Source organism: Chinchilla lanigera, unplaced genomic scaffold (genome assembly GCF_000276665.1).
Source record: "Chinchilla lanigera isolate Chin_1 unplaced genomic scaffold, ChiLan1.0 scaffold00070, whole genome shotgun sequence".
Lineage (NCBI taxonomy): Eukaryota > Metazoa > Chordata > Mammalia > Rodentia > Chinchillidae > Chinchilla > Chinchilla lanigera.
Window position 1 is genome coordinate 8,763,617 of NW_004955471.1, and position 13,059 is coordinate 8,776,675.

Here is a 13,059-nt window from a genome sequence, read left to right on the forward strand (position 1 = left end):
TCAAAATGCATACACAATTTCTCTATGAGGAGATTTTAGGCAACTTTCCCCAGTAGTCAGTGTTCCTCACTCTTAATGAATATGCAGAAAAATAAATTAAAGGTGCGTAATCTATTAGACTGGCCCCTTACTAATGGAACGTGTGGGTCAGTTTTACACATTAAGGAAAAAACGTCACCTTGCTGGTGTACACTTATCAGATCATTCCTTTTGGCAGTTTCCTAAATGAAGTTAGTAGACTAGAGTATCCTAGAATTTTCAACAAGTCCTGGAAAACTACACTCCTAGAAGATGTTAACAGGTACACTCCCATACATACCATGAAGGATGGGGTACGTATAATTTGAATGGTGTGTTCAAAATCATGTTGCAATTTAACTTGGAGATTTGAAGGGACTGATTATTCTTATAATGGTGCTGACTGCAAGTAAAGTGTGACGAACCCTGACTGATGGAGGTCCTGGATCCCAAAGGCAGGATGCACACGCCTGAACCCCGCTGACAGTTCCACAATCAGCTCCCTTAACTGGCAGCAGCGAAGGAACACACATCTTACTGCCCTTTCCCTGACCAGTGCCTCGTGCAGGGCTTTGCGGGACACGCACCCGGGGTCTCTTTCTAGAATAAATATACGTAAGCTAAATTAAGACTTCAAATCTTTTAATCCCAAACTATCGGTCACAGATACTAGTTTTTAAAGAATGGTAAAAACATCTGCTCCCCTCAAAATGTGTCCTGATAATAGTTTTGCACATTTTTAAAGGGGGATTTTCTAATGAAACTCAAAATACTGACTTTAGAAGAGTCATGTTCAGTGACCCTGCATACACCTGACATTTGCATCATACTTTCTAGGTCACAAATTGTTTATTTTAGAAATAAAAAAACACGGGATGGGGGAGGGCCCAGGGGCAGTTTATTGTAAAACATGAAGCAGCAACAGTTCCAGCAAGTGAGTTTCTCCTCTGTGTTCCCAGCCACAGCCCGAATGACTGGATTTCCTCGTCAATGGCAAGCTTACAAAAAGGGGAGCCACCATGAAGTCAATGCCACACTAAAATCTCTTCCTTTTGATAATTTCTGGCTTCCAGCTGACTGGGTGGGTTTCTTCTGTCTAAAAACAGCAAAGCAAATTAAAGTATTATCAGTTTGCTTCGTACGTAACACAACTCCTCTGAACACAGGCAGCGCTCTAAATCTTGTAACTTGGCACTGCTGCTAGCAGGTCTTTAATGATTTTAAGAGTAGGCGACAAACTGACGTTATTCGTATCGAGCTAAAGACAAATGTGTTCACTACAAGTTCAGTTTATACTTTCTCATCTATAATAAAATTTCTGTTCAGATAATATGGCAGTACCAAAGGCTGATTCTACAACTAATCTGCAAGGCAATCTATCATTCATTAAATGCGTATCACCTTCTCAGTAGGTATAAGGAAAGTCATAAAACAGAAGTGCGGATGGGGTCACTGGCACCGAGGCATCCAGCACAGAAACCGAGGAGCAGAGACTACTCCAGTCGACAAACACGGTAACACTGTAACCGAGGAGACCCAACTAGTGCGACCGTCTCACTGTACGCGGGCGTGCAGACAATGAACTTACCGCGCTATCGTCCTCTCTGTACACCTTGATGGTCTTATCGGCCTCAGCTGTTAGCAATCGACTTTCGGACTGGTCAAAAGCACAAGCAAATATTCCCGATTCACTGTCCAAAGACCCAGGCTGCACAGCTGCATGAACTCTCTGAAAATTGTAGCCAGTTCTCCAATCCCAAAGATGCATAGTGCCATTGTCAGCTGAAAGGGAAAGCCTAGTTTCACCTGGTATTCTTCAACAGCTCAGCCAGACAAACACACAGTGCAAACCCTCAGCCTAAATGTCCTGCTAGTGACTACAGCTGTACAGACATGTAAGACAGGCCTCAAACTCCTCTTCACATTCCTTTGTCCTGGGTGTGGTGATGCACGCCTGTAATCCCAGCTCTTGGAGGCTGAGGCAGGGAGGATCATAAGTTCAAGGTCTGTCCTATATAGCAAGTTCCAGACCAGTTTGGAATACAAAGAAAGATTCTATCTCAAAAAGACCAAAAATCAAACAAAAAGAAATAATGGTCCATGTATTTTGATTTGCACTTATTTCAGGATTCTAAAGAGATTTTTAAAAAAGCACCACAAAATTCTAGACTATCATCCAAAATGTAGGCAATTCCCAGTATAAACCCCTACCTTAAGATTTATCACGTGGGAACTCAAAAGGGGCTAAACCATAAAATATGAGCTGAAATGCTTGTGTCCTGAAGATGCACGAACATTCAAATCAGCCAAGTCCTGCTGGGACACTTACGGTGACGCCTCAGAGGCGGTACAGATGTCCACTCATTCATGTCACACAAACGAAAACCGCTACATAAGTTTAAGCATTTGCCCACTACAGACATCTCACATTACCTCCAGACACAAGCACGCCATCGGAGTTCACTGTCAGTGTGTTGATGATGGCATTGTGGCCAGACAGGTTCTGAATGAAGCTTCCATCGGGGAATTTCCACTGTTTTATGTTATCTGGAGAACCGGACGCAAACGTGTAACTGAAAGAAGATTAAGAAGCTTTCATGGCAACGCGCATCAAGGTACACAAAATGGGGGATTAAAAAGTTTATCACTGCGTTTTTCTTATCTACACCATGTTCTATGTAGTTTTAGCAAGTTCTAGTCATACAAGATACAAAAATATCAAAACATTTGTTCCACATTGAATACAACTTTCAAAATTTTTAAAATGGACAGTGGACCCTCAAGTCATGACCGCCCTGACATCCAAACAACTTGGGTTTTAACCCGAAGTTTAGTTTTATCTCATGACCGAAGTCTTGAGTTATGACCCAAAAGCCCGCTGCACGTGCTTCTGCTGTCTCAGATACAGATTCACCCTTAAGGAGCTCTGCAGGGAACACTACAACATCCCTCCTGTAGGGGGTTAATGAGAGATCCTGGGCGGTGTCTCTCTAAGGAACTGAGATCCGCCTGTGTAAAGGAGACTTTGAAGGGTGTGTCAAGGAGCCCGAGCCTTCAATGGACAGTGGGTGGCAGCCAGCCCTCGGGATGAGGTGAGTTCCTACGTCAAGTGTCCACTGTCTTAAATTGACAGTAATGTTTTATTCACATTTTCCCCGTGCTCTACAGTGAGTACAACGAATGTGCAAATACCTAACTTCACACGAACACAAAGTATTATGTGTCAGTTCTGCAGAAAGGCTGAGAACGAAAGACAGGGCAAGAAGAAGAAAGACAAAGGAAACGAAGGAGGAAAAAGGAGGAGATGAATATTGTACAACCAGAAAGTCCCGGAGATGACAGGATGTGACAAAGCGCAGGGCTGTACTATCTTCTACTCCTTTGGGCATCTGACTACGACGGTAATGGTTCTTAGTCTCTGTGGATATTAACCCCCTCCTAAAAACTGATTTTTTCTCCGTATGTCTTAGTGTCTAATGCCATTATGCTCCAAACATCTAGCCACTGTTGCCTTCTATTTGACATGCAGCTTCTGACCATGATTTATTTGTATTGTCTTGTTTATCACTACATAGAAGGCTTTCCCCATCTTATGCAGGGTAGGAAGCAGAACAGCAACAAGGAGAAAACTACAGAAATGCACGTGCATACACGGCACAGGCCTGGAGATGACAGCTGATCAGTGACTGACAAAGGCAGGACTAACACTGGTATTTCAGTGCTGCGCTAACACATGAAGAAAGAAGAGGAGCCCACCGGGAGGACACACTTACTGTCGGGGGTGTAAAACCACAGCCCTGACTGACTTTTTGTGATTTGTTAATGTCACCCTTGTTTTTCCGGCCACCAGATCCCATAATCGTATGGTAGTGTCATGGCTTCCTGTAATGAAAATATACACACATTTCTGAACACAGACCAGGAAACACAATGCAGAAGTTGAATAAAGTAAAACAAGAGCCATTCTTCTATAAACATAAATGATAAATCGAAATCTTATCATCTCTTCACTAAAGTCGCTGTGCTTTGAACATTCCAGGTGAAATTTAACTCCTTAGAGATGAAATGAAATGCTTGTTAACTGCACAGCACATGATTTTACTCACCAGTGAAAAAGGTGAAATTACACCAGTAATTTTTTCAGTTAAAATACACCAAAGACAACAATTATTTTCCATTATTTAAGATCCACTATTATTAAACATAAGGTTTCCATCAATTGTAAAGGTTATCGGTCCCCGAACACTTTGTCCTCTAACCTCCACCTCCTAGACTAATATGTTCACACTGTAACGCTTAGTTGTATGTAACGGCAGTTTTCCAGCCATTCACGACAAGATACAGTGCTACCTTGGCTCGTGAGTGCTTTTGTTTGAAGTGTTAGGCAAAGTTTTGTTTCTGCCCATGAACTCTGAATTGGGTGACAAACACAATCATGGCCATTTTCCCCGGAATCATGGAACAAATTAAATTCACGAACTGAGGTACCCCTGTGCTGTGTACGACACAGTCTAACTGTAAAAAGTATTAAGGTAAAAACAAGTGGGTGAACTCTTACAACAAATTTTAAATGCTCTTGATTGAAATATACGACACAGAAACATTCTAAATACAACAGAAACAGCTACAGTGAATACAAAAAGTTTATGTACAATTCTCATATGAAATGGACAGCTGGCAGATTTGAAAGTACCCAGCATACCGGTAATAATCTGTGGTTCCGCAGCTTGACATCTCACTGTAGCAACTGCATTCGTATGTCCAGATAATGTGTGTACACTGGCTTTCGTTCTCACATCCCAAATCTATAACATACAACAGGCACATTGTCAAAAAGATCAGGCATCCTGTCTCAGGCACACACCTGGATCAATTTAAGGCTGGAAATTTACTAGGAACTGCGCCTAAATATGGTGAAGAAAGTGCTCACACCAAGCACAGCGACCGCTAAGCTGCAGTGGGGTGCAGACAGGGACAGCTGCCGGCGGAGGGGGCGAGGGGAGCAGGGGAGCCCCGCGGGTTCACGGACCTAACAGGACGAGTGAATCACAGAGCTCACGGACAGCAGGTGTAACAGAAGGGAACGTGAGCAGGTCACACTTCAAGGGCAAGGCAGTGACAATGATAAGCACAGTGAGGCCACAGAACTAAAAACGACGGTGGGAAAATACGTAAGCCAGAAGCGGAGGGAGCAGGGAACGCGGGGTCAGGCAGCTTTTCTTCTGCCAATGAATGTAAGACTCCAGGGCGGAACACGTGGATCCCGAGCTGCAACGCGTGCACAGACACACGCACCCTCCCGCATTTATCTGCCTACCCGCGCGGTGGAATCCCGACTACACGTCACCAGCACGTCAATGGTCGGGTGCAAGTCCAGACCGTACACTGCACTTAGATGCCCGTGATAGTGCCGTATGACCTGAAGGCAAAGCAGAAAAATTAAATTTCTAAACTCAGAACGAGAAATCAACGGCACCTGACGTGTGAAGTCCTGATCCAGGCTCACCTTATTATACTCAAGATCCCAGCACTTGACTTGTTTGTCCTCTCCGCACGAGAACAGGTACGGGCTCCTCGAGCTCACTATCACGCCCCGCACTGTGCTGATATGCCCCGTCAGCGACAGCTTCAGCTTGCCACTCGCCAAGTCCCAGATCTGCAACCGAAGCACACAAAGGCGAAGTCAAACCGGGAAGGAATTCACAATGCTGGCGAGGTCGGTACTTCTAACCTGCAAAGGGTATCAGCGATAATACTCTGCAGGAATAGCGCGATTACAAACACCTGAAAAGACGAAGCTATGAGAAAGTCCCATCTCTCTAGAAGTTCCACATGGACTTTTTTTTTCTTTTTGGTACTGGGAACTGAACTCAGGATCTTGTGCTTGCCAGGCAGGCACCTGCGCCACTGAGCTACGTCCCCGGCCCTATGAACGCTTTAAAAAGATTAAATATCTATTTTTGCTTGCCACACTAGTAGTTATTTTTGAAGGGATACACAATATGCTGAATAGACCTTCTCAAATGTACTGCAGCTATCAATTCACTGACCTTGGAAACTAACTTGTACTGTGGATAGCAGTCTCAAAAATATTTGACCCAACACTTCTATTTCTCGGAGTCTACCCTACAGAAATACACAAAGAACTGCACACACAGAGACTTAATTATGGCAGTATGTGTAAAAATGAACATCAAAGAACTACAACTTTGATGTCCAACAACAGAAAAACAATATAGAATATCTGAATTGTACATTATGTAATGTCTTAAAAACGTATTAAACTTTCACAAGAATACGCTCGACAAAATGTTAAGCTGAAAAAGGCAAGATACAAAATTACCTATCAAGTGTAACTTTTAAGCTACACATTTACACACACAGGGAAACAGCTGAGAAGTAAAAGCATCGGTAAATGTGTACACACAGGAATACTGAAATAAAATTCACCTAAATATCCAACCGAGGTTGTGACTATGTATGGAGCTAGGTTCTCTGATAGCTGTCTATTTCTACAGACAATGATACCTTAACTTTGTAATCAGGAGGAAAAAACCCTTTAGCATCAAGCAGGTAGTATGTTGAGAAAAAAGCTATCACTTAAACACTACTTTTCAAACAGACATTTTGGAAACCTCACTAGGACAATAAGCAAAAAGTACTTTTCTCAAGTAACAAAAACAACACCAAGGACTTGAAATAACAATTCCTGCCATAGGAAATAACTTAAAAACAGACTAAACAAACACAAAGTCATGTACATTTTTTTCTTTCCCTCTCACCTTTATAGTTCGGTCAGCAGACCCGGTAACGAACCACTGGTTCCCAGGCTCCACAGCGATGCATCGCACCCAGCCGAGATGCCCACTGATCACCTGCAGGGGGGGAAGGCGGCAGCAGGCTCACCCACGCGCCCGTCGGGATGCACTCAGTCTTAACTGCCCCTCCCCAATCCTCAAATCCCACATCGGGAAGATGCGACTTGTAGGTCTGAGTGAGAAACAACATCTTCAAGGGTGAGCAGACGCACAAATGGTGGCACACCCATGCAACGGAACGCTCAGCAGGAAGAAGAAATGCGCTAGGAACCTAGCAACTTACAGAAATCTCAAAAGCTTAAGTTGAGTACAGGAAGTCTGTGCCGAGAACAGATTATATACTTTCAATTGTATGACATAGTTGAAAAGACACAGACAGGTCAGTGGTTGCCGGGGGCGGTGGGGGTAGAACTACAAGAATAGCAAGGCTGTTCCGTGAGGTGATACACCGATTACGGGAGTGTTACACAATTTCACATCTATTAAAATCTGCTAGACCTATAATAGAAGAGGTCTCTTACCACCCAATCGTTTGAAAAGTAAGCTTATGTCAGTCGTGCATTTCCTACTGCATATATTTTTTTTATTTCAGATTTGACCATTTTGAATTACTTTCATCTTCTGAAGTTGAACGAATTGGAAGATCCACAGTGATTTCTTTATAAGGTGTATTCTCCTTAGCTTTCACATTAAGTGCTTCACTTTTCTAAATTCATTCTGTCTCCCTCCACATTTACTAGCCTTCTACTGATGTTTTACTCCGCATCTCACAAAAAACACCAGGACAGCTTTTAACAAGAAACCCTCATGCAGGCACCTCTCCCACGGCGTGGGCGCCCCACTGGGCTCGCGCTCTGGCTCTGGCGCGCACCCCTCTTCCTCCGCTCCGCCCACAGCCCCTGCCAAGCGGGAAGCGGTGTCTTACACAGGGCATGAGACGCAGACCCACTCACCCTGTAGAGTTTCCACGGTGGGTGCCACTGGGGTTTGGGCATCGTAGGGGCTTTCTTAGCCATCAGTGCGGAGTTCTTGGTATTGCCAGTCTCCATAACCATCTAAATGTGACACACAGGATTAGTAAACACTTCTTTCTTACATGATTTATTACATGTGTAATAAAGGTAACACATTTAATACCTCATGTTATTAATTCAAAAGCGGTAATCATGACACAGGACTTACAAAAGCTTTTCTCTCCTTAAATGAAGAGGGAAAGACAGTTTTCTACAAGCAAAAAGTGAGTCTAAGACACCTAACTAGAATGCATTTCTTATCAGTTAGTTGTAAAACCCAAGTAAAAGTCCTCAGAGAGGAAGAGTGTTAGTGAAGGGCGGACATCACAGCATGTAAGTTCGAAACCCATCAGTGGCGATTACTAACCAATTGTCGGGAAAAATCGCACAGCCTCTGTGGGCCTACTGTAAAATGGGAAGCACAAGCGCCGCTATCACAGGATTCCGGGCCGTTTTCTAACACAATATTTAAACGGGACTTCAAAAGCCACACCAGCTGACAGGGATTGGGCATACTTAATCCAAAACATGCATAGTCCAAAATGCTCCAAAATTCAAGTACAATTGGGATTTCTGACTTTCAGATTAGGAATGCTCAATCGCTAGTTTATGCAAAGTTTCCAAAAAGCCAAAAACAAATCTGAAACACTTCTGGTCCTATGTATGTCAAAAAAAGAGATACTCAACTGCAGCATGTATTGTTAACATTCATTCACTGATCCAAAAAATATGTAAGCCAGTAAGTTTTGCCCTCAAGAAGTTCAAATTATACCTTCCTAAGGACAGAGGCCTCCTCTGGATGGAGGAATAAAAAACGAATGGGCATAAAGCTTACAAAATTAGTCACGTCATACGTCACATCAATTCCACAGTAAACAAGGAAGTGAAGCCCACACTTATTTCAAGTGACGCCATAATAAATGTATGCCACACTGTCAGTTATTCCTTCTACAATACTTCCAACAATATTACCGGCAGCTGCCACTTACCGAATTCACGTGTGACTCTCAGGGCTCACCTGAAGACACTGGTGTATACCCCATGGATGCTACCATGCGAACAGCACTCAGCTGTACCTACACACCAACTTACGGTTCAATGCAAGATTTACACAGCTAACACATCCTTACATGAGGTTCAGAAAACACTCCTTGTAGTTTTAATAATGGAGAGTAAATGTCAACATCACATTATTTTCATCAAAATATATACTATGTACAACGTGTAAACAGACACAGAAATAACAAAAAACTACACTAATTTACTAAAGCCTTAAGCTTTAAGCTGCAGTTTACACTCACAAATTCCAAGAAAGTGATCACTTCTTGACTATTTAAGGTGAAACTTTTGGATGAAAGAACGAGGTGACGTACTTCAAGAGGCAGACGGCTGCAGTGCTACGAGACCCAGGCAACTTACCGAATTGACCCCTGCCGGCTGAGTGCGCTCAGAGGCCCCAGGGTGTCGGTACTCACCCCCACCAGACGCAGTACGGTTCGCATCAGCCCTGAGGTCAAAGAAACACCCCGTGGTGAGTAAGTGATGCTTCCAGGCATGCACTACGAAAAGCCTAGCCCTCAATCTTTGAAAATCCAAGTAAAAACACTATATAACGCACAGCTGTAAGGAACAAATTTAAAAATGCAAAAAACACAAATGGTGAAATGCACTTCCAAGGTCTTTCCAGTTCATTCTGTTTCATACCTGGCCTGAGAAGAAGGCAACGCCACGGCCAAGGACTGTGCGGCGGATTCACTCGGCATTCTCTGGACTTTGGTGTCTGCTGTCAAAGCCACGCCTGTTAAGTGAAGCCGTTCCTATTAGCTGTCCTCACTCTCACGTACGTGCATTTACAATAAAGTACGAACAGAAAACAACACACGGCTACCTCCAGGTGGTGAGATTATAATAATTTAATTAAAGCTTGCTTGTTTCTGTTTCTAATTTTTTATAATAAATACTGCTTCATAATCTGATCTGATTAGGGTGGCCTGGTATTAAAGTGGCCAAGATACAGTTTCTATTAAATTCAGACATATCTTCAAAAGCAAAAATGTGGTACTCAAATACTAACAGAATGTTTCCCATAGTGAATGTTACTACAACCCAAAAGCACCCATTTCCCTACATTTTCTATGAACACTAAACCTTTTGTTTTCCAACCTGCTAGACTGGCCGCACCATTTCTGTACCAAACCATGCACAGACAGACAGACAGCCACATACATACACACAACACACTTCAACCTTACCTGTTGCTAAACTAACACTTCTATAGCTTAGGTAGCTGTATGCCTGCCGTAACTACCCAGATAACACACTCAACAAGGCCTGCAGCAGCCTTAAACGAACTGGAGCCAAGAAAGTAAGATCTTTTCAGGATGTAACAGCTCACTTACCAGGTCCTGGTGGATATGGATGTGTCCCTGTCACTACATATTCAACTTCTTGTCCTAAAATAAATAAGTTCATAGAGAATTTATCTTACATTCAAGTATCTTTTTAAATGTATCAAATAACATTATAAGCTGCATTTCTCTTTCCCAACTAAATTCAAGCCTCAGCAATGCAGAAAGCTGTTTTGTTCTGACCTTACAAACTGTGTACACAGCAATTTCTTTGCCCATTAAGTGGTCAAAGGTGAGAAGATGATGAATCTACTCCTGTACAGCGATGGTGTGTGTAAAGACGTTCCTCTCAAGCAACAATCCACTCTGGTTTTTCTTCTAAGAAAACAGGTCGTATGAAACCTTGTAGTCTCTATGCATTGTAACTGCGGTACTGAGTTTTACCTTGCGAATTATAGCCATGGTAGGTCTCCCCACGGGTTAGAAACGTTCTCCAAATTTCTCCTTTAGTCTCCATGGTGACCCCCACATCCTAATACTATTACACTTCACTTCCAGTAAGACAGAAGTCACAACCAATTACAGTATTTCAGTTCCTACTCCTGTGAGCAACTCAAGACTTCCACTGTAACACTGGTATAGTCATAAAAGACTTTAAGACCTCGGTTCATCCTTCCCGGAACTTAATGGCACTTAATAAGACATTTTTCTTCTCTATTTTAAGAATTTGCATATAAACCCTGGCATTTCTCAGTGGCCGTATACCTACCTTGATTGGCAGGATACTGTTTCTGACTGTATGAATCCGCCGTATTCTGAGGGCCCTTCTCCTTCAGGTTTTCTTTTGAAGTAGGCATATGCAACACAGGACCATACTCATTACGAAGCTTGATTGCCATTTTTCGTTTGTGACTATTTAAAAATTATAAACACAAGAGGTACCCATAAATACTCTCGGCATATTCACTAGTGCAAATGCTTACAGACAGCAAGGAAACAAGTAATTAAATAGCTTAAGTTTTCCCAGTCACGTACAAAATGCTTCTAGTAAGATTTTAAAATTAAATAGTATTTTAGGAAATCAAAAAACTTTCAAGTGCATTTCTACAGCATATATATTTTTGCTCAAATACTACCAGAGCATTCATTATGCCTAACATATTTTAGCTTGTCACCTAATATAAAAACCTTTCATGATGAGTTCCCAAGGGTTCGATTGATTTAAAAACATAGAAACTAATACATTCCTTTAAAAAAAATCTCAAAATCAGTGTATTTCATTTAAATGTCCTCATATATATAGTAAAAACTTCTATAGCAGCCTTTACCAGATGTATCTAAAAAAGCCAGTTAGAACTAAAGTACTTATGCAATTCCATATTGTAAAAAGAAATGCACTTAAACCACTTTTAAGAACAGTCTACCTTATAAATGACATATAAATGCTCATTTGTGGAAGTCAGTAGATTTTAAAGGGAGGGTACGGAGAAAGAAGGAACAAGGCACATAATTCAATCCCAGACTGGAGCTATGTATGTAGAACCAAAAATATGGCAAAGCTCAAAAATCTTCATCATACTAAGGAGAAAAGGTGGGAGTAGAAGTAGTGGTCAGGTACAATTTCAGCTCAGTGAGGCTCTGAGAGCAGCGGGAAGCTGAAAGCACATACAAAGTGATTGACTATAAGAGAAAATACCTAAAAGGGACTCTCCTAATTACTGGACATTTGTAAAATGCAATTCATGAATGGGCTATTTTACTGGAAAAGACAAGGCAAAAAAGTTAAATTAGTTTAAATTATGCCAGAACACCACTCATTATTGAAGAAATAACCTCTGTGTATTATTTTCAAAACCTTTAAAGATTTCCCTCTTTCTGCTCTCCTCCCTCAGTATCAGAATTTTTTAAATTTAGCAGTTGAAAAAGAACTTGGCCTACCTCTCCTCATCCAAAGGCACAGGTTTCCCATTGTCAGCTACAAACATGTCATGGGTCCTTTTCAATGACCTGAACACAAGTGTGTGCACAGAATGTTTCTGTACCTCCTGAAAAGAAAGAGTGCAGTTACACATGAGGCTACAGATCATCCACGTTCTAAGCTAACGGGGAGTCAAATCTCTTACACACTTTTCATATTCATATTTAAGCCTGCAGCTTCATACTACCCACTGCAGTTACCTGTAGCAAGCTACAGGATTCAAGCATAGGTGCAGCACGTGAATCCTGGCCGAGGTTAGTCATGCACTCAGTAAACACTGAGCTTGTACTACGCGAGTGGCAGGTACTGCGCTAGATGCTACCAAGAGAATGACCAAAAGGCAACCCTGGTCCCCGTGCTCCGGGGACAACAGAGAAATAAGAAGCCAAATAACGCCACGTTTTGGAAAGTGCTATGACAACAAGCAAGAGTCTAGGCAGAGAGTGAAGAAAGGACTAGAATTACGAAAGATCACTCTGAGACGATATTTAAGCAGAGAGGGAGAAAGCTTTGCACAGAACAGAGGTGAGCAGACTCCAGGGCCTCGCGAGGAGGTGATCAGAAGCGGAAATAGCGCCGCACACGCAGGACAGCCGTGCGGGCTGGGTGCGACGGGCCGTAGCTTATGCCCAGCCCGCAAGGGCAGGCGGGGTTCCACTAGCCCTGTCCTCCAGGCCGTTACAACAGCCTCGATTTTGTTCTAGTACCACAGGGCCAGTCGAGGGTTTCAAGCAAGAAAAACAGGGTCCGCTGACGTTTTCAGTAGCGAAAAACAAAAATGGAAGCGAAGAGATGAGCTAGAAGCGAATGCACCAGGCCGGGGAGACGATGATGCGGACTGGAAGCCGCGGGGCGGCGGCGCACGGCGCGGGGGACGGGGGACG

At 42.8% G+C, this 13,059-nt stretch overlaps 1 protein-coding gene across 1 annotated transcript in view; it reads right to left on the minus strand.

The window, feature by feature from the left end:
• Nucleotides 1-848: 848 nt before the first annotated feature.
• Nucleotides 849-13,059, minus strand: part of Plrg1 (pleiotropic regulator 1) — a 12,932-nt gene continuing 721 nt past the window's right edge. The window contains exons 2-15 of the mRNA XM_005400930.2: nucleotides 12,136-12,242; nucleotides 10,967-11,109; nucleotides 10,249-10,302; nucleotides 9,554-9,647; nucleotides 9,269-9,356; nucleotides 7,790-7,891; nucleotides 6,801-6,893; nucleotides 5,525-5,674; nucleotides 5,336-5,437; nucleotides 4,721-4,823; nucleotides 3,792-3,900; nucleotides 2,452-2,591; nucleotides 1,607-1,800; nucleotides 849-1,114 (exon numbers count right to left, since the gene is read on the minus strand). Of these exons, the coding sequence (XP_005400987.1) occupies nucleotides 1,055-1,114; nucleotides 1,607-1,800; nucleotides 2,452-2,591; nucleotides 3,792-3,900; nucleotides 4,721-4,823; nucleotides 5,336-5,437; nucleotides 5,525-5,674; nucleotides 6,801-6,893; nucleotides 7,790-7,891; nucleotides 9,269-9,356; nucleotides 9,554-9,647; nucleotides 10,249-10,302; nucleotides 10,967-11,109; nucleotides 12,136-12,242 (1,539 nt within the window). The 3' untranslated portion in view covers nucleotides 849-1,054. The remainder of the gene's footprint in view (nucleotides 1,115-1,606; nucleotides 1,801-2,451; nucleotides 2,592-3,791; nucleotides 3,901-4,720; nucleotides 4,824-5,335; nucleotides 5,438-5,524; nucleotides 5,675-6,800; nucleotides 6,894-7,789; nucleotides 7,892-9,268; nucleotides 9,357-9,553; nucleotides 9,648-10,248; nucleotides 10,303-10,966; nucleotides 11,110-12,135; nucleotides 12,243-13,059) is intronic.